The 21,863-nt window shown below is 38.9% G+C and overlaps 1 protein-coding gene across 2 annotated transcripts in view; it reads right to left on the bottom strand.

Annotated features, from left to right (window-relative positions):
• Window positions 1–19,623, bottom strand: part of LOC132142210 (dorsal-ventral patterning tolloid-like protein 1) — a 43,916-nt gene extending 24,293 nt beyond the window's left edge. The window contains exons 1-6 of one of the 2 annotated variants that reach the window (XM_059551890.1): window positions 19,460–19,623; window positions 17,836–18,245; window positions 7,841–7,951; window positions 5,283–5,363; window positions 4,238–4,408; window positions 4,031–4,148 (exon numbers count right to left, since the gene is read on the bottom strand). In XM_059551890.1, coding sequence (XP_059407873.1) covers window positions 4,031–4,148; window positions 4,238–4,408; window positions 5,283–5,363; window positions 7,841–7,951; window positions 17,836–18,013 — 659 coding nt within the window. In that variant the 5' untranslated portion in view covers window positions 18,014–18,245; window positions 19,460–19,623. Of the gene's footprint in view, window positions 1–4,030; window positions 4,149–4,237; window positions 4,409–5,282; window positions 5,364–7,840; window positions 7,952–17,835; window positions 18,246–18,788; window positions 19,418–19,459 lie in introns of those variants that run through there. The other variant, XM_059551891.1, reaches the window with a different exon arrangement.
• Between the last annotated feature and the right edge of the window lie 2,240 nt (window positions 19,624–21,863).

Here is a 21,863-nt window from a genome sequence, read left to right as displayed (position 1 = left end):
GCCCCTTCCACCACAATCCCCACTCAACTTCATTTCCTACATCACTATGTGTTTCTTGAAGATAAATGACATGTAATTTTTTCTGCTCTATTATTTCAGATACTAGTGCACGTTTGTGCATATCCCTCCCCCCATTGATATTAATAGAACCTACTCTTAAAGCATCCATATGTAGGTTTAAGAGGGAAAGGAGAAAAACAGATAAAAGCAGCATTATGAAAAGAGACACCATGTGATGCATGAGATGGTCAGCTAAAACAAAGCCTTTAACGTTCTCCTTTTTTCCACATTTCTATACTTTCTAATTGCCGTTACATGTTTCTTCGAACGAAACCTTTTCTTTTCACTTAAAATCTCAAGACTCACATTCTTTTGATGTACTGAAACAGACTTCTCAAACTTCTCAATATCTGGAAAAAAATCTATCACATTGACTTGCTTCCCAAACGTATCATCTAGAAAAGCATTAATCTCCTCTAAAGTATACAATGAGGGATCATCTTGTGAGAACTCTTGAGAGTCCGCCTCACCTATAGAATCTCCCTGTGAACATAAATCAGTGTCATGCATAGATGCAGCCTCATCTGACAAACTTTCATTCAAACCACTCTTATTGCTTTCTTTAATGCAGCTCAACTCCATCTGCTCTTTCTCCACCACACGCTCTACACTACAAGACATAGCCTGGATACCGCTCGTGCTTGGTACAGAATGCAAGACATTTTCAACATTCAGTATTTCAGCATTTTCTCCGTTCATATTGACGATCGCAATACTACCAAGATCAGAAACGGTCACTGTTGTTCTCACTTCGCTATCTGTTAGAGTATTCTCAGGAGCATTCACACTCATTTCTGAAACTCTTACCTCAGGAAGTCGCTCAATCTCACCCCGAATCTCTTGGGTAACCACAGTTTGAGAAGTAACATCAATTTCTGATCCCGAACCATTGCCTTCAACTTCGCATTCTTTATGTGGGCACGCATGTCGTTTATGCCCAACAACGCCGCATTCAAAACATTTCATATTACCGGTTGTTGCATAAACCATATACGGTTTCCCTTCATGTTTAACGCGAAAAGATATATCCAGCGTTCTCTCCGGAGAATCTAAAACCATGTTGACATTCCTCCTGAACGACATCACATGTTTTAGAGCCGGGTGTTTACACCCTAGAGAAATCGTTTTAAACGGACTAACAATTTTTCCAAAGCGAACTAGCTCACGCTCCAACGCGTCATTTATTATGAACGGCGGCACATTTGAAACCGTGATTTTTGAAGAAGCCGCAATGAGTGGAGTGACTTGCACTAAATCATCGTTAATAATAAGGCCATTTTCAATTATCTGATTAACGAAATTCTGCGTTTTCAGAAAAACTACAACAGCCTTATTCATACGAGAGGCAGAAGAAATATTTTCGTGGCCTACCGCTTCTCCTGTCGCCACAAGCACATCCTCCACCATTACCCCATCAGGAGGCACACACCTGAATCCATTACGCAAGGACAGCGCCTCAGCCTGAGACGCCATCCCTCCGCACAAACACTCGCCGTTACAGCAACAATAAATGAAAAATAAACACTTACCAAACCATGCAGAAAAAAGTTGAAAAGGGGAAAAAAAAAGGAAATAGGTGAAAGTCCACCACTCAAACTTCGCTCCCCCAACACCACTCTCACACGTGCAAACTCCCAGAATTCCAGAGAGAGAGAGAGAGAGAGAGAGAGAGAGAGAGAGAGAGAGAGAGAGAGAGAGAGAGAGAGAGAGAGAGAGAGAGAGAGAGAGATTCAAACATATAAAAGGAAAGAGACTAAAAATAAAACACTCACCAGTCCATAATAAAAAAAGACAGAATAATTTTTACCTGAAAACAAAAATGTGTGTATTTTCCTTTGTAATGCTGCTTTGAAACCATTTACATTATGAAACAAAGAGTGCTATACAAATAAATTCTAAATTTTTAACTAGTGACGGATATGCAACCATCAGATATCTTTATATTTAATTCAGATTTGGGCAAAGGATTCAGACATCAAGCCTGTCAACACTTTCTTAACATCCATACACACATGGGCCCAAGCTATGTGCCAAATGCTTCAAAAGCACATGCAGTCATGTAGAAGGTTAACGCTCAGTGCTTGTGTTGGTCTGTCAGCAGGTTTATAGCTAAATGACGTCTGCAGATTATAACAGATATGACCACACTGAGATGGATAATATTATGCAATGCTCTCGCTACCTCTCTCTCCTCTCCATGCTAATCTAGCCTTGTCCTTCTCCTTGAGTTCATGTGGCTCAGTGGTAGAGCATTGCAGTTAGCAGCACAAAAAGTTGTGGGTTCGATTCCCAGGGAACACGGATACTGGTAAAAAATGTATAGCCTGAATGCACTGTAAGGCGCTTTGGAAAAAGCATTGCATAAATGTTAATATTCTATAAATGGTCATTCGGCCTATTTCTCTGTGATCTGCCTCATTATTTCACCTCACCTTCCATAAGCATCATTCCAACACAGATGTTTAACATACTCAGTTTTCATTTCATTCCAGTTTGACTGATAACACTTCTATTAGTGGTTAAACACCTTCTTATCAGGTGTTGTGTCATAATAAATATTGTTCTATGTGATCAAATAATCAATTAAAAGTTTTCAGATACGAACAATCGGCAACATTGTTTCTCTAGACTTATGCAATTTCCGTCTTCCCTTCTCCCTCTCTCTCTCTCTCTCTCTCTCTCTTCCTTGTTAACACACTTTTAGGATTCCATTCCTAAGAACAATGGGTGGTTTGCTCACCGTAATAACAGGGAAGGAAGGAAAGCCAGGCCGACCGTAGTCATCTACAGACTCTCACTCACTCCCTCGCTCTCTCAAACACACATACCTTTGTTTTAAACATGCTTTACAGGATACACTCATAACAATGAGAGTGAGTTCCTTAATGAAGACCGTGCTTCATTCAAGCTTTTTTACATCCAGTAAACTACTAATGGAGCTCAGAAATAAAGAATAAAATCTCTAAACTAGACTTTGTCCCCAAACCAAGTTTTTTGTATCCCAGCAAAGTGGAACTGGTAGTTTTTCATACATTTTCAGCACAGAAAAAAATAATTTTTGGGCAATCAAAAAACTGTTTTGGTCACTTTAATCCATCTCTAAAACTTGCTGGTCTTGTCCCAGGAACTTTAAAATTAAGGTTTTCAAAGAACAAGAACAAATAAGCGATGACATAAAACTAGTTCGAAACCCAATGTGAACTCAAGAACCCAATGTGGCAACTGGGTATCGTGATGAGTGTAACAAATTATTGGATTATCATAAAAGAGAAAATGTAGGATGGCAACCTGGCTTTATGCATGATTTGAGACTGGATTTTGAGATGTGGGTATTGCACTCAAACGTGGAGGCAGATGAACACAAACTTACAGAGACAGGGTTTAAGAGGACTAAATGATTGGGGGAGTCTGGCAAACATCACCAGAGATTTTTGATGAATCATTATGAGGTGAAACATTCATTATAAAATGAGACATGACCAGAATAATTGTTTACTATAAAGTCTACACTTTGTGACCCTGGAGCACAAAACCAGTCTAAAGTCGCTGGGGTAAATTTGTAGCAATAGACAAAAATACATTGTACGGGTCAAAATTATAGATTTTTATTTTATGCCAAAAATCATTAGGATATTAAGTAAAGATCATGTTCCATGAAGATATTTTGTAAATTGCCCACTGTAAATATATCAATAATTAATTTTTGATTAGTAATATGCATGGCTAAGAACTTCATTTGGACAACTACAAAGATGATTTTCTCAGTATTTTTATTTTTTGTACCCTCAGATTCCAGATTTTCAAATAGTTATATCTCAACCAATTGACCTATCCTAACAAACCATACATGAATGGGAATCTTATTTATTCAGCTTTCAGATGATTTATAAATCTCAGTTTTGAAAAATTGACCCTTATGACTGGTTTTGTGGTCCAGGCTCACATATGCTTTTAGAAAATGGACACGAACCCGCAGGGTCTGTAGGTGAAGACGATGTAGCTCTCCTCATCAGTTTTCTCAATGAAGGTCACACATGTCTGTTTCTCCCAGTGTCTCATTGCTTGTTTAAACATGGCCCTCTGACTTCCTGAAAAACACACACAGAAACCATTATACGTAAATCACACACATCCCTATGTTGATGTTAAACACACACACACACTCGGGTCTCTTTACCAGTGAAGTTGCCTCCTATGACATAAGGGATGACTCCTCCGGGCCAGATCTTCTCAGCTCGGGATGTGGCTGCACGTGGCACTCGAGACTTCACACCTCTGTCGCTCTTTACACTCTTCCCTCCAGCCTTGGAGCTTGACACATCTTTTTGGCTGTTGACTGGTACCGACTCTACACCAGAGAGAGAGAATGGTAGAAAGCATCTTAAAGGAACATTAAATCGAATGTCAAACCACCCCAAGTAATGAGAGTTGGGTTTAAATATATTAAAATATGTCGCACTGTCAAAATCAGGTAGTATTCCTTAAGAGTTTGTTCTCTAAAGGTTAAACATGCACAATAAAATCCATCCAGACAACACATGACAGCACTACTGATACGATTCCAGTGCAATAAAGCTGCACTAATAGGCCTAGATTCAAATGACCAATTGTGAATAATTTTTTTATTTATATTTTGTTGTTCAGTTTTTGCAAACACAGGATATATATCTTCCTCAAACTGCATGGAAACAAACTAAATTTAAATCTACATTCATTAAATAAAAATCCCTAAAAATTTAGGGGAATAAATTTTACATTTGTAAAAAATTATAATGTTTCTCGTGGGAGACATTTCATAGTTATTGAACTTTCATGATAATTGATATCAGCCATGCAAAAATCTGTTACATTTGTTCACTTTTAAATAAATTTGCTCCTAGAAATTTCTTGGAGAAATATTATAAATAATTGCTCTCAGAAATTGTATTTATGCTGAATTTGTACTGTAGGTCGAATTTAAGAAAGGGATGGTTTTTGGAAAAGTCCTGCATTCGTCACAATAGAGAAGTGTCGTTTCACCGAAAGATCGAGATATGTCAAAATTACATCAAATAGAAACATTATGCATGGATTAATCGTTCACAATAAGATCAACAAAATGAACTGATCAACAAGATGAACTGATCAAATAGACAGGGTGAATTATGCTATTTAATAATGGCTTACTAATGGTGCTGTGGGGTGAAAGTTAAAAAAAAAGTTGAGAAACAATCCAAACTTACCAAAACCTAACCGTCGTATTCTATCAAGCAACAGATATAATGAACCTCTCTTATTACTGGGATTATGCTCTCCTAGACCACCTGAGAAAAAGACATACAAAAACATACAACAAAATTATTTTGAGAATGCTGTGAGAGTGATATCATTTTGTGAAGACACTGTGTGAGAATTTTGATTATATGTTGAGTAAACTTTTAAAACCAGTGTGGCGCTGTTATAATGTTACAAGAACACTGTCAGTGAGCCAAGAAAAGAGGGAAAAACCCGGCTCTCTGTTATTATCACACCTATTTCATCCATCTATCCTCATCCTCCCATTGACCACTCTCTTCACCTTCGTTCAACATCTCACCTACTCTTGTCTTTCACTCCCAGGGTTCTCACGTAACATCTCTATTCACACATCTTCCTTTTGCATTTACCCCCTCTCGCTCTCTCTCTGGAATTTCTCTGAGGCGGACAGGAAAGTGAGGAACAAACAATTCTCTCTGAATCCGAGACACAGGAAAAGTCTGAGCTTTGGGATTAATGTGCGCACAAACGCTCCATCTCTCACACGTAACACTGGCAGGTATACAAGCATGTGCTGTTGTCTCCATGACAGACAGCATCCTGATGCCAAGAAAGACCTGTCCTGACTGGTTTGAACATGCATCAGTTCTCCTGCTGTTCCTGGTCCTGATGCAGTTTGCCCTTCTGCCCCGGTGGCACATCCTGTAACAACCCCAGTCAGAACGGAAACGCAAAGCTGAATCCTTATCGTCTTCTTGGCCTCGCTTCCATCTTTTGCTGCCAGACTCAGACGATGATAAAAGTGATGTTGCTGACAACGTCGCTACCCGGCAAGGTCAATTTCTCTTAGCTGGCTGTTAGGCTGAGTACTCATCACTCATTCTTGAGATTGTATCCTGTTCTACCTTAACAATGTGCCACTGGGAAAGACACACACACACTCACATTTTTACTTTTTTCAGTTTAGATATCAGCAAGGAAGGACTTTCTTAACAATGTTTGTTCTATCTCACATTAAACTAGCATTTGCACCCACATATGCTTCTGCACTTTTCCCATTACATAAAGAGTGGAAGACAAAGACCTTGCTATGCAAACACACACACGATTGTTTTCTGATGGTGCAGTGGAGTGGAGACAGAAACATTTATCACGTCTAATCACCTGAAGCTATACACTCCCAATATCCCCACACATTCTTCAACTTCAGTTCGACTTTAATAAATTTAAATCACCCACAACCCACAACACAATCATGGACATCTATTCCATCCTTATGTTCCCTCATTTTTTTTTCTTGCTGAGCAAATCTTTTCTGTATTGGGTGAACATTTCAGCCACCTTAACAAAACATTCTTTATACCACACCTGTACAGCACACACACAAAAGTGAGTAACTTTTAACTTTGATGTGCTATTTATATTTGATTTGACCCTTGATGTAACTTGATGAGTTTGCTCAGTACTACACCTGTGTGTAACTGTAATCTGTTAAAATAAACTGTAAAGCCACTCTTCTTTAAAACATGATGACATTTTATTTCACGTCATTACATTTGTATTGGCTCTCAGGTGTGAGCTATTTCATCCCCAACTATTAAAGTATTCGAGTTCTGCAGCAACTGATTTGGTGGACATCATTCTCTTTCTATGAAACCTGTAAACTGCATTAACCCGTTCTATGGCAATGCCAACTTTACTGCAGTTTACCTGAGCATTGCAATTATTTAGCAATCAAATGGCTTTCCCAACTCATTTTTGCATCTGTCCTGTGCACTGCATATCATTTCTTCTACATGCATGCAACTTAGAAACAACATTGCTTGTGACAACTCAGCTTCTCAGACTCATTGAGACATTCCCTTAAATGCAAAATCCACTTTAGGTTACTGTATACAGTATGTGTGTGTTTCTTTGTGTCACCCTGCAGTCAAAACTGCACAGAGGCCAGTGCTAGATCAGAGCATTTAACACCCGGAGGAAAGTCTGATTCCAAAGATGACATCAGGATGAAAAAGCAAGCACATGGATGGCTTCAAGGACTGAGTCAAACAGAAGCCCAAACCTTGAACCTTACTGTAGAAAGAGTCATTGTTGTTGTTCTGCACCAGAAAGAACCCTCAACAGCTGCTGACTGCAGCTTTAACCTCATCTACCAAACATCTGCTACTGAAGTCATCTGAAAAAAAATTAGCCTTAGAACCTAAAAACTAATTTGAGGACCTTTCATTTTTCAAATCCAGATTATGTGACAGATTTGTCAGTTAATAATATGTAAGGCTCTAGACAAATATAAAAAAAATACTAGACTAAATGACTAGAAATAACATTTAAATGAGCAATTAACTATAATATTGAGAATATTTAACATGCATATAGCTGCAAGTCTCAGTCAGACAGTTTACTAAGTCTGATTCAAACTGTTAAATCAAGAGTTTGAGGCTTTTTCCCAAATCTTAAAAAGAACCAGTTCGTCATTAGTTCACAAACTGGCCAATTTTAAACTATTGCCGACAACTGCGGTGTGATATCCCATGTGTCTTACCAGACGCGTGTCCCTTTCTCCCATGGGACTGCTGTAAAAGCTCTATTGTTCCATCGATCTGAAACATTTTCAAGTCTTCTTCATCCAAGGCAATATCTCCCCAAAATGCAGCTGGAAAAAAAAGAGACAAGGATATTATTGGCAGCACCATAGATTGATGTTCTGTGTGCTGGCAGACACGTCTGAGACTCATACCAGAGTGGCCTGAGCTATTGACTGATGCTAATTTAAGGTTTGCTGCATATGCAATCGATTGACAAGTTAACTTGAGAAGAAAAATCTCAGGTTGGCAACTTGTCCTTCGCTCTTTCACCCTCAGAGATGCTGATTAAAAATTAACAAGCGTATGTCAGCGAGCATGTACATACTTCCTGTTGCGATCTTGCCAACCCCGTTCACATAATGTCCATATCTCGCATGTTCCGACATTCCTAATGTTCATCTACAGTCATGACATCATGCATCATTAGCCTGTCGCCAAGGAGGTCACAGAGATGGCCATGAAAAAAAAAGATAATACTGGGAACTACGCCATTTGTGTGTGCAAGTTATTTTGGCAGGGAATACTCTCCTCAACCTTGATGAAAAAACAATAAACAATGAGGATTATGCTTTAAGATAGCTTGATTGTTTTATATTGGAATACACTCTGTCCATGTGTGTGTGTGTGAGTGTGTATATGCATATGTACACGTAACGGTGAATTGCACCTTTAGGCCGCCACTATTGTTTCTCATGCATTGTTTATGATTGCATGCACACATGTGTACAAGCATCCATCCCTCCCCCATCAACTCCTCAGACAATATTCAGCTTTAATCTGTGACTGTGATCCTTTCACATTCATATATAGCTGGAGTCTCCCATGGATCACAACCTTCATACAGAACAAACATTAGCACTGATTTTGCAAAAGTAGCTAGAAATTATGCAGTTTTTATAATCATACATGAAATTCAAGAAAAGCATATTCATATTTTATTTTTAAAAATGCAATTGCAAAGTTGACTTTTAATAGTAAATCACTAAGTGGCTTCAAATTGTTTCTTCCACATTACATAAGATTGCAACGCCATTCATCCATCAACATTAAAGCATGCAAATCTGCTAAATAATTTTATACTTAAAAGCTGACATACAGTATGCAGTTTTCTTAACAGCCTTGACAATGAGACAAGACAAAATATGCAAAATGTGTATCCAGATGAACAAGGCAAAGTGTTTAGACATGACCACAGTGGAAAACGCTTTGTGTTGAATTTAAACATTGATTTGCGATGTCTGGGACTGAAGCCCTGTAATGCCTCAGCAATCATGTATTCGCTTAACATCAATGAGTCTTTGACTGCACATCTTAACTTAGCACCAGTCAATAACTTCAGCTGAGAGGATCGATAAACACAGAGCTGAGGCTGTACTTAAGAATCGATTATGAACTGTAGGAGGGGTTTTGACTAACATGTGACCATCACAGTGACATGTGGATTGTTAAATGTAACAGCTTTACATCTGCTTAAATGGGAACAAAGAGACCTCTGCAGAATGTGTCATCTGGAGGGGAATAAAAAGGCTTTGGCAAATATGAAATGATAATCTCCAAGGTTACTGTAGTGCGGCGGGAGGTGTGATTTAATCTGGATCCAGTGATATCCGCAGATAAAATTGTGTATTAAAACGGTAGATTATCCTGGAGGTCACACTACAGTTCCAAATGAGACTCTCCAAGTTATCCTGGAAACATCCAAATCACTTTCACTGTTTCCTTTGAATGATTTAAGAGTTAGAGGTAAGCACTACTGTAACTAACAATGCATTCAATTTGACTAAACTCGTCTCAGCAAGTACATAGAGATCTCTTTGATGTATTTTATTTTTTTTCCATTGCAAATCTCACCAAAAGCAATAAATAAAAAGAGATCCAAATTGATACATTCAGTTAACCACTTCAAAATCTATTTTCTCAAAAAGCTATGTTCCAAATCCCGGTGACTTGCCTTCCTAAACCGCATTTTCAGCCATTATAAGAGATGACTATGGTAGGCAGCATGATTATGATCAATCCAAAAAGGTGGATAAAGCAAGAGAAATGTTGATTACAAGTACACGTTTTAATCTATATAATATATACGGTAGTACACACACATATATGTTATCTTAACAACACACTAATGTCAAGCTTAATTACTCTCAACTGTCTATGATAGCAAAACAGCTCACTCAGCTTTGGAACAGAGCTGAAGACTGTACTTGAATCAACTGATTATCTTCTCTTCGTCATCCCACAGACAGTCCCACAGTACACACAGACGGCAGATGTTGTGGAGAATCCTGCAGGGAGGCACCGATCAACACACACTACGGGTTTAGAAAGTCTGACCATATGTTGATGCTTCATTACTGTGATGTCAGTTTAATACAGAGAATCCCTTCCTCATTAAACGCACAGAAACATGCAGCTGAGTCTGATGGATGAGTATCATGGGAGCTGAAGGATGAGCGTGGTGTTTCTGTTTATCAGTGACATGCGTAACTAAAGACATCTGCACCACATGGCAGAAAGACATGATGCAAAGCATTTTGGGTGACAGCCCAAAAAGCATTCCAGCAAGCCTGATCACAAGAAGAATCAGGGACAGACAGACACACTCACTCACACAAAAAACATACGCATACAAACAATTACAATAACTGCTTGATGTCAACTAGCATCCTGACAATGTTAGAAACTTACTGTACATAAAGGGTTTTTTTTTGGACAAGCATTAATCAGAGCAGTAACCTGAACAATGGCATTTATGTGTCTATATACATTACACCTGGACGACTGAAAAGCAATATAAAAAATAAAAAAAGTCAATGTCATACAGTATGACAAATGCTTATTAAATCAATTAATCCCTTTTCTAAAAACATCGACCATCATATTATATTATTGCTTTGCTTTGAGCAAATGTAGATATTTTTGTACAACCATTGACAATTTGCAAGCTTAGTTGTTCATACTGTCTACCACAGAGTCAGATCATTTTTTTTCAATGATCATTTCAATGAGATAAAGACTTTACACTACAAATGCACTCCAAATATGCAGTAATTAGATCACAAAATGTTCAACATACAATATACATCTGTATTTATCACTAACTACTTGTAATCATCCAAAACGGATGTTAAAACAGGTCTGAGAGAGACCAGCCATCACTGTCATCACACTCTTAGTAAATGTGCCACTATGTGTATGAGAGACAGACAGAAAGACTTCAGTCAGTGCCATTGCCGGAGCATCAAAGAGCCTTTTCACACATCAGGATGTGTAAAGCCGTAATTGTTTAATTAGTAAAACACATTCTAGGAGGAAGTGTGTGGATCGCTGACTCATGTTTCACTATTCCAAAACAAACAGTCCATGGCGGAGAAGAGTGCTGATGCTGGAATTTTTGGGAATTTTCGGAAGCTGGCTCTCAGACCAGAGTGCTCCTGGAAAAAATTTTTTTTATTAAACGTACCGTCTCCATCTAACAATTATAGAACAGCTCAACTACTCATTTAACTACTGTTTGAAGCTGACTTAAAAGAAAAGCTGAAGTAAACGCAGTCAAAGTGCAAAAAATCATGTGATGAGGTCTTGAAAGCTTTGAATTTTAATGTGAGTGTGAGATGTGAGGACAGACTGATGACATGTGTGATGTGTTTCACATTCAAGTAAATCCTGAATGTAAAATTAAATTGAGTGTATTTGAATATAACTCTCTACATAAACACTTCTACGTTGCGACAGTCAAACAATAAAACTGCAAGTGAAAGTTTTTTTTCTCTTTTCACTCACTCAAACTCTATGTTTTGCTGTGTGCACAGTTTTATGACAAAAACCCACTTTTGTAAGGGGCATGAATGAAGGCATGTGTGTGTGTGTGCATGTGTGAGTGAGAGAGAGAGAGAGATTCTTCTCAAGCTAAGTGGCAGGATGCAGGCTACCAGGAAGAGATAACTGCCTGAATGAAGTGGGCTCCCACATTCGTTCACACACACGCGCGCACACACACACACACACCAACACACACACACACACACAGTGAGGGAAATCAGTGTACAAAGAGATGGAAATGTGTTTAGTGCACTAATGGCATGAGATAAGCACACGGCCAAATATTCACATTCTGTTTTCGCAAGAACAACAGCAGCAAATGATCAACCACACAGAGTCATTTCCACTGTACATACACACATATGATACAAGGTCATAAGCAATATGTAAACAGATGGATATGAATCTGACACATACAGTATGTAGATGTGTAATTAACACCCAGCTGCACCGCATAATATAACATACATGTTGGTGAGTAATTAAAAGGGTTTTTAAAGTGATCATTCATTTTATAAGAGGGTTCCAACATAATGTATAATTAAAGGAGCATTGCATAGGTTCTGAAATTTCTAACCAATACTGACACCAGTGGCCGTTAGAGGAACTGCAGTCAGTCTCATGCTTGTTCTCAGTGCGCACGCTCTTTTTTTTTTTTTTACTTACGAGGAGTGTCCGTGGGTGTCTGAATTGTGCTGGAGGCTGGTCGCTTCTTTCCATCCGCGGAGTCCATTTGAAAACACTATTGCCGCTGCTTACTATAATGGCTGGCGTGCCGTACGGTTGTAAGCCCAAGTAGACGAGAACGCGCATGACGTCACATTTTGTGAATTTTCGCGCCAATTCCGGCCCGACTCCTCCACACACAATTGAGCCTACAGGCTGATAGAGGCAACCGTGGTGGACAGTCGAGGTGTCATTCTTTTTTTTACATCATGGTTGGCTCATACATGTACAAATGAAAACTCTATCTTAAAGATTTTTTTTAAGTAAAAACCTCCACATAGCTCCTTTAAGCTAAGTGGTGTTCTTATCCAGAATTGATCATGTCAAATCAAATTTATTTCAAAATACACATTGCTTCAAAGCAGCTTTACAGAAAATAAAGATGTTAATATCTTCATGTCTTTTAGTCACATTTAGCAGATTGGGCGTTTACATTTTGCGATGATATAAGCAGTTTAAATTTGCTATGTAGCATATACTTGCCTACATTAGTGTACTGCATGAATTGCTGATGAATATGGACACAAATGTAAGGAAATCTATCTTTTAATAACTCTTACCTCAGTTAAAAAGTCCTTAAAAAAATTAAAAAAGTAAAAAAATCCTTGAACTAAGCCACCAAAACTTTTAGATATTAAAAACAAAACTGTGATGCGTATTCTTCACATTTTTTGTGACAGGTGCAGTTTTTCAATGAGAGAGAGACTAGCTTATCTTGAGTAAAGCATTGACTTGCCAATGGTGATGTTTATCGCTAATATGAAGGACAATAAAGTATTATTTGCTTTGTTCATTACATTTTTATGAATTACCATTGTACTTCTCTGCCATTAAGGTCCTTGTTTACTGGATGCAGACTACTATAAACTAGAGGACTATAAACTACAATACCACAAACTCAACTAAACTAATGGAAAAAAAGTGCAATCGCTATGAATGAACAATATGAAAAGAGGGTAATAGAATAGTTTAAATATTATTTCCTTTACCTGACCTCATTTATTTTCTGTATTTTAATTTTGCTATTATAAGTACTGTGTAAAAACTTTGTTAATATTGTAAATGCTGTCAATCAAAGATGCTGACTCTCATTCTGAGAGTTGCGTGTTTGCCCATTAAGCTAAGTCTGTCTGCATACACCCCCAGTAAACTCCCTTCGGGTTTGTTTATATTCCTCTTGCCTAAACGAGGGGGTGTGGGCTAAATTTGCATAATCAGAAAAGATTGGTTATTCTGTGGCAACAATGTCATTAGGTTTACAATGTCTTAAGATAACAGAAACAGATAACATCACCTAATGACTGTATAATGTTACTAGCCCTTTAGTGACCTACTGAAACCAAAAGAGATAGAGAGTTTCTGTAATCAAGAACAGAAGTTCTCAACAAAACTGTTTTGCAACCCAAATGTACAATAAAACAACGGCAAAATTTAACCAAACCAACTTGCAACGCCAAAACCCTTCAATATAGTTAATAAGGAGAGTGAATAATGTATTGATTTGTATCTACAAATGCCAAAATGTGTATTTTAATGGTATGGCTAGTGTTTAGTAATCACAATTAGCTTATAATAAAAACAACACATGTAAAAGAGAAACAGATAAGCAAAAGTATATAGTGTGGTCCAGGTAAACCCTATGTTAAGCATAAAGGGGCTGTTCACATATCGCGCCTAAAAACGCATGGAAAACGCTAGGCGCACCGCTTTCTCCTTCTTTCCAAGGCGCTCGGGCAGAAGCGCTCCTGGGGCGTCTGCCAATGACGCACTCTCTCCATGAAGACGCAGAAATTTCAGCAAAGGATAAATGGGCGGTGCGCTTGCGGCATTCTGAAAAGTTTAGATGTTTTTAACTCGATGCAGTGCGGACGCGCATGAAAAAAACGGGCGCATCGCACCGCGAGCGCATCGCGACCGCGTCGCTTCCATCATGAGCGCGCATACCGCGCGCCTACATTGGAAATAACGAACTTGAGCGCGCAAAAGACGCGATAAGTGAACGGTCCCTAAGAGCTGCGGTCTCTCTACAGTACTTCAAATACGCCGTGGAGAATCACAGAAAGTGACCGAATTCAAGAACATTGTTGCGGCATCTCTCAAGCAACGAATAAATGCAGTGAAAACTCCTCTTCTCGTGTCTGCCCTAGACCCTCGGCACAAACATCTCAGGTTCCTCGACGAAAACATGAGAGAAGAAGTAAGAAAAAAACTTTTTGAACATTATCAGAACATTTTTCTTGATGCGAGTGGTGCGGATGCAGTTGCCGTCACCAACGATGAAGAGGTTACAATGCCCACTAATCGGAAAAGGCTGAGCCAGTTCTTCAGCGATGATTACAGAAAGTCCAGCCGAGACGAGTGGGAACAGTTCTTGCTGGAGCCATGTATTCCACCAGATGAGGATCCCATTCAGTGGTGAGACGAAAACACGAAGCGCTTCACAAAACTTTTTTTCGCTTAGCACACCGTTATTTGTGAGTCCCACCAACGTCTGTGCCGTCAGAGCGCGTTTTCTCCGCGGCCGGCCTTATTGTTAAAAGACTAAGGAGCCGACTTTCCTCCGATCATGTTTACATGCCCGTATTTCTTAACAAGAACATGTAAAACAATAGAAAAAAAAGCAAAAAAGATTTGCTGACAGTTTAAAAGTTTCAAAGTTATGTGTAGGCTACGTTCTACAATAGCCTAATTGCTGCAGGCTGCTTTACGTTTTTTCTTTGTTCACTTTTTTTTTCTTTGTTCACTTTTATTTTGTTGCTTTTAATCTACTTTTGTTTGTTTGCACGCATTGTTAAAGGTTTTCAGCTACAAAACACGATGTGTAATGTTCAAGCTTATTGTGTGTAAGCTTGTTCAAAATGACGGAAACAATAAATGTTGCTGAAAAATAACGTCTCTCTCATTAAACTTAATTTAAATAAACGAATATTCGAATATTCGTTTTTTGTGAGCTCAAATATTCGAATGTGATATTTGTGGAAAACGCCCATCCCTAAATTAAACCTGATATTTTTGGCCCCATGGGGAAAACAGCTTATAAGTCATATCAAATTATGTTTTTTTCTGTTTTCTGTGAGGGTTGTGTTAAGGAAAAGGGACAGAGTTAGAGATACAGTGTATGCAGAATAATAAAGTATACAGCATCACTACGGAAAGTTCCTACAAAACAAGAAAAAACCCAACGTATTTGTGTGTGCTATGTCAAATGAAGCAAAGTTTTAATACTGTGTGCCTGTAAACAATTAAACTAAATTTGGGACCATTCATCTGAAAGGCACAGCAGCTCCCCTCATTGACACCTTGCCTTTAATTAGCAAGGCTATTTCTGCTCAAACACAAACACAGTGCAGATATGCTAATGTAAGGCTATTTCTGCAAACAAATGCATCAGTAAAATGCTCCTTCAGCTAAGAGAGAGGCTAACGTTAGCATAAGAGAGAGCCGGATCGAAAACGCTCAATGATCTGGACAGCTTTTGGATGGTCAGCATTTCACCTGGTGTGATGCAAAGATGTTTCAAGCACTTAACGCCAACTCCACCAATGCGTGTCATTACTGTATCAACTATGTATCAACTGTATATATATATATATATATATATATATATATATATATATATATATGTGTGTGTGTGTGTGTGTGTGTTCTTTTTAATATTAACATCATGATGTTTTTGGGGCCACTGCCCAAAGTAGACTGAACATCAACGGAGGTTTAGCATGATGGCAGATGAACCACACCTGAAATGTTATACTGAGATTCAGTCATCTTGGGTGTACAGAACACTGGTAGTTATAAGGAAGTTGGGAATGTTCATACACATGGTATACAGGCTGTTTACTAGCATCTTAAAGTTCAGTACTAACAGTATGAATTAAGATAGCCTGGGAATATGTGATAGAAATCTGACAGAAGTGTGTGTAATAAAGATTAAAAGTGTTTTTCTTTGTCTATTTATGTATGTATGTGCTTAAAGGTTATGTGATGATGTTAATGTCCACGCTCTCCCAGTAGTACTGCTATCAATGCGCCTGTCAAAATCTAGGCTGAATATTTCACAGTTTGCGAAAACAGAGGTCCTCCCTATGACTGTAAAACAGTCAAACTCCTACACGCATACACCCAGTCATAGACACACTAATCCAAACATTCATACACACTGCACACATACAAACACTCTTACAATGCCCTCTCAAAACAACTCAGACAGGTGCTTTTTTTTTCATTCTTATCCGTAATCCATATTGCCTGTGTGTACAGTATGTGTGCCCTCTGCGTGTGTACATACATTATCTCAAGAAAGCCTGGAAACAATGCCAACACATTGCAGCAGAGAAACGAATGCTCAGATTTATAGTTCCTGAGTAAACATGATATATACACAAAGGAAAGTGAGAGAGAGAGAATGTGTGTTGGCATGCAAGAGAGGGAGGAACAGAGCAATTTTACCAAATTTAACTGCAGACGATGCATTTAAACATCTGCTCTGCCTTAGGTGGAGTTTACTTACACATCCAAGAGAGGACAGAGTGAAAAAGAAATCATATTACTGGCCTTCTTTATGAAGATGTGTCAACATAAAGATACAATACATACACGTCACCACTAATATTGACTATATACATATACATATACACACTGTCCCTTGAGTGCTACTGTAATCTTTACAGTTTAACCTTCCATATTACATGAACAATCTCCATAGGTGTTTAGGCTATACAATCTAAATCATTATACGTAAAAATAAAGGTTAAATACAAATACAATTATGCACAATGTCAACGCATATAAAAGGCAAGGATTGTATGTAATTAGCTACTCGTTCCTTACATAATAAACATTAATTATTCTAATAAAGTTCGTCATAACGTTTGCTTGCAAGTTAAATAATGATTCAGATAGAGGGAGTGAACTCACTTACACATTCGTTAGATTGATATAATAATAATTATATAAGAGATTGTAAATCGTGCAGGTGGACAAACGTGCGCGCGGAAGGCACGGGTTTATGACAGCGGAGCGCACGTGGACTCGCGAGCCGCGGGATCATCCCGGGAGAAACCGAATTAAAGCGGGCCATATCATTTCAGGAGGGGAGGAGGGGTCGTGCGAGCTTGCAAGTGATATTTCTACGTCAAAAAAAAAGAAAGAAAGAAAAGAAAGAATAAAAACAAAAGGTGTCGCAGATGCTCGCGCAACCCAACTCAATGCGTGACCAGTGCGAATCTCTGATCAACTCTGAAAATAAATAGAGTTTGAGAAAAACAAGCTCAACAACTAACTCCTCCATCCGTTTATCACTATGCAGGAACGAGAATGAGATGTTTATGCTTTCTCCCTTGATCACCTCACAAAAAGTGTTATCAGATCAAAAGCGAGGATAAATTGCACAAAACCGTCTTACCAGCTTTGCAGGGATCCTTGTAGTCTATCGTTTCTGTTTTGTCCTCTTCATAATAATCATAACTGTCATCGTAATCTAAGCAGCTGTGCACGGACACTTTGCCCCATAAAGTCAAGCCGGCCAGCAGGAGTGTGATCCAGTTCATTTTACTGGTCAGTGCTGAGTAAAGGTAGTCCATCTGAAGTTTGAATGAGCGCGAATCAGTCGAGTGTCTCCTAAGAGTCCGGTGGTGGTGATTTAGCGCTACACGCGCCTTGTGGACATCATCATCTTCATTATCATCATTGGTCCGTTTCGACAGACGGGGCAGGACCGTCAGCGTCGCGCATCTCAGCTGGACAACCTCAACAACTGCGGCTGATCCCAGCTCGCTTTCCTTTTCCACAGTCAGTTCTCCTGAAGACGCAGATCTGCAAAGAAAGCCAGTTTTAAAATGAAACAAGACACTGGTGGCAGCGGATGAGGCGTGATGCACATTTAAATTAATATTTAAATGAAGATAGATACACATAGTGCAATGCAATTAGGTAGCAATCCTTGGTGTTATTCACACATAACAAAAGGTATAGAGACAGTAATTTAAAAGTGCAGAATTTGATCAAAATAACTGTGGTCAGGAAAGAACAAGAATGTGTAGATTGGCAGTGTTCAGTTCACGAGATGGTGAGATAGATAGATAGATAGATAGATAGATAGATAGATAGATAGATAGATAGATAGATAGATAGATAGATAATTTCCTGTGCATACAAGACACTTTTACGTTTGCTCTCGCTCTCTCCACTTTTAAAATAACAGACATACATCTTTCGTGCATTATAAACACAGGAAACATGTTTTTAACAATGCGTCCGAGATCAACCAAAAAGAGCCGGTAGCTGTAAAAGTCACACATTCACTAAACCGTGAGCAATAATTCGACAAAAGCACTGTTTTCCGTCGCCTATACAAACCTTCAGGATGTAACGCAAGTTCCATGTAGGTGAGATCGTATTTAAAAAACGTTATAAATACAAGTCTCTTTATTAGTCGGTGACAGTAAAAGCGGCTGTGGTGTAACATTTAACAAACATGTTCTCTCTCTCTCTCTCTCTCTCTCTCTCTCTCTCTCTCTGTCACACACGTCTCTGAACTAAAAGCAGTTTCTCAGTGTGTAATTTGCTGCGTGAGGCTGTTTTAATTTGGTTTTTCCAAATAGCTACATCCTGCTGAAGCAAGAAAGCCCAGAAACACTAGAAAAGCGCTGGCTGCAGCTGATATCAGGCTACGTTTCCATTCAACACATCTCAGTCTGAGTGTATAAACTTCTCTCATTTGAGTGAAGGGACTGTCAAAACGCCGAAAGGACTCTTAAAGGCAGCTTTGAGCTCGTTTATCCACTCCCAGGTCCGGACTAATACAATTTACCGGCCATAACCCCGGGGCCCGATCTCCTTCAACGCCTATTAACCCCAGGAGAGTTTGCATCTCCGTCACATCTGACAGAACATAGTGGAGCGTCCAAGTAAACGCGAGGAGACCGAGCCTTGATCGCACAACACTTTAAAAACACAAAGAATAGACGCGCAGTAGTTTAACACCGTGGCGTCAAACCTTGTTAAAATGTGAGAGAGACGGAGCTTACCTCAGAGAATGCCCTCAGGGTCTAGTGTTTTACAGCCTCAAAGCGCAGGCTCATCCGAGGTACTGCCCTCATATTCCCTTTCTCTCTCTCTCCTCCCCTCTCTCTCTTTCTCTCTCTGGAAAACACTTCTTCCACAGCCACTGACTGGTGCCGCTTATTGCAAACGTGCCCATTTCCCTGGAGATTAACTAGTCTCTCTTTCTCTCTCTCTCCCGACACACACATACACACAGATTAATCCCCCCTCCCTCACGGCAAGGTAACTGTGTGTTGACGTCACGCCATCAATCTGCCTCACTTAGCAAAAACTCATGCACAGACTCATGCACTGCATGACTAGAGCACTAGAGTGATTGTAAATGGGCTTTACAGTGGTTAAAATTATAAATGATTAACATACATGAATGTCTGCTAACATTCTGACAAGGAGTCAGTCAGAGGGCATAGGTAGTGACCACTTCAATGCAAATGTTTTTGAAAGGAGGGAAATCTCCCTGGATGGGTGAAACAGGGAAGATACTCTGAAACAAAGTTCTTAGTGAGTGCACATTTGTGTGTGTGTAGATCAGGTTTTGCCCACACCAGCAGTCACACAGGAGGATCACATCTTAATAATTGAGCACCAATAAGAATTTAGCACCTAAACGGCATATTAGAATCATGTAACACTGAAAACTTTGATTCAGCTTTGCCACCGGGAAAAAAAAATGCATTTTGCACTGCCCCCAATGGTGTACCAAACTGAATATATCAATTAAGATTCAACTGCCCCCTGTGCATACTACTAAAAGAACAAAAGGTCCATATTTATTTATAAAACTAAAATGCTTGAATTGCTGTACTGGAATCTCAATGTGGTGCACTGCCAGCACTCAAACACTAATCAGAGGTATTTTCCAGGCCTTTAATGGATGACATCTGATCCTCAGTAACCTCAGCAGCAATACAATGTTCATTGGGATTGAGGCGTAAGTGAGAACATGAATTAAATAAAGACGCGATTAGCATGGAGGTGCCAGATTAACTGACACAGACTGCAGTTTGACCTGTCTGGTTGAGACCTGGAATGGACTTAAAGGTGCCATAGAATGCAAAAAAATCACAAAAATCCACCCACTCATTGTTTTATAATCCCAATAATTAATAAACAGTCTCTCCACACTATTAGTTCCAGGTTTCTCACTACTATGATGACGTAGTCGACATAGTACCGCCCATTTGTGACGCTCTCTGCCCTATTAGCATATACTCAGCCCTGAGTGAGAAGCTGCGATCCGCCATTACTGTTCTCTTGCTGTAGCTGCTGAAGGTACAATGTTAGCGCCATAGAGCCATTAAAAGTGTCATATATTGGGATGCACCAACAAACATAGGAGTCTCCATTGGCCAGTGAGGACACGGTGGTTAACTTTAATTTTCGAAGGAATTGTCCCAGAAATATACTGAAAAGTCTTGTACATTTGTGCTAACATTTTACACCGGACTGCCTCACAAACGAGGGTCAGTTCAATGCTGGAGTTGTGCAAAGATTTCTTCTGAAAGAGGGATCATTACAAACGCTTCATTCACAAACATCAAGACTATAGACAAATTAAGCATTATGCATCATATTTTGTTTTCCAAAAGACCTTCTTGGCTCTCTGTAAGGCTAATGTTGCTAAAGCTACCATTGTCTCTGCCTGGAAGTTAAAAATTGCATTTGGATGCAATTTGAAGTCAGTAACACGGTCACCACCAATTAAACCGTAACACCAAATATTCCGCGAGCATGAACTCATGGCTCTTCGGAGGCGGGATAAGCAGCTAATTTTTTTTTTTTTTTAATACATATTTTTTATTGAATTTTACAGCACATTTAAAAAACAAATATAACAAAACATACATTTCAATTCAAACATACCTTATTCGAACCCCTCCCACTCCACTATAACCCTGGCAGTCATAAGCAGCTAATTTTCATTTAAAGGGGTCAAACACAAATAGCGCGTTTTGACTCATACCGTAAAAGTGCCAATTTCAACAATCTATAAAAAATTATACGTGTGGTATTTTGAGATAAAACTTCATATACACACTCTGGGGACATCAGAAAACAAATTAAAATATTGTATCAATGCATTCTATTGCACCTTTAAACAACACTTTGTAACTTATTCTGTGTTAAAAATTAGCAAAATGTATATAATGAGCGAGTACATCATAAATTCATCTACCAAAACACCTTTTTTGTCTTATCCCAAATCATTACGGTACATTTATGATAAGTGATTATTTTTGGACTATTGTAGCCTGTTCAGGTCGTCTTTAAAATGTGCTATGTGAGTTTCCTTCATACATGACAATTTAGAAAACATTGCCATCGTTGAGCATCTGTAAGCCCAGTTTTTGCTCTGTGTTCTGGACC

This window comes from Carassius carassius, chromosome 6, assembly GCF_963082965.1.
Source record: "Carassius carassius chromosome 6, fCarCar2.1, whole genome shotgun sequence".
NCBI classification, from domain to species: Eukaryota; Metazoa; Chordata; class Actinopteri; order Cypriniformes; family Cyprinidae; genus Carassius; species Carassius carassius.
This window is presented reverse-complemented; position numbering and strand designations above follow the sequence as displayed.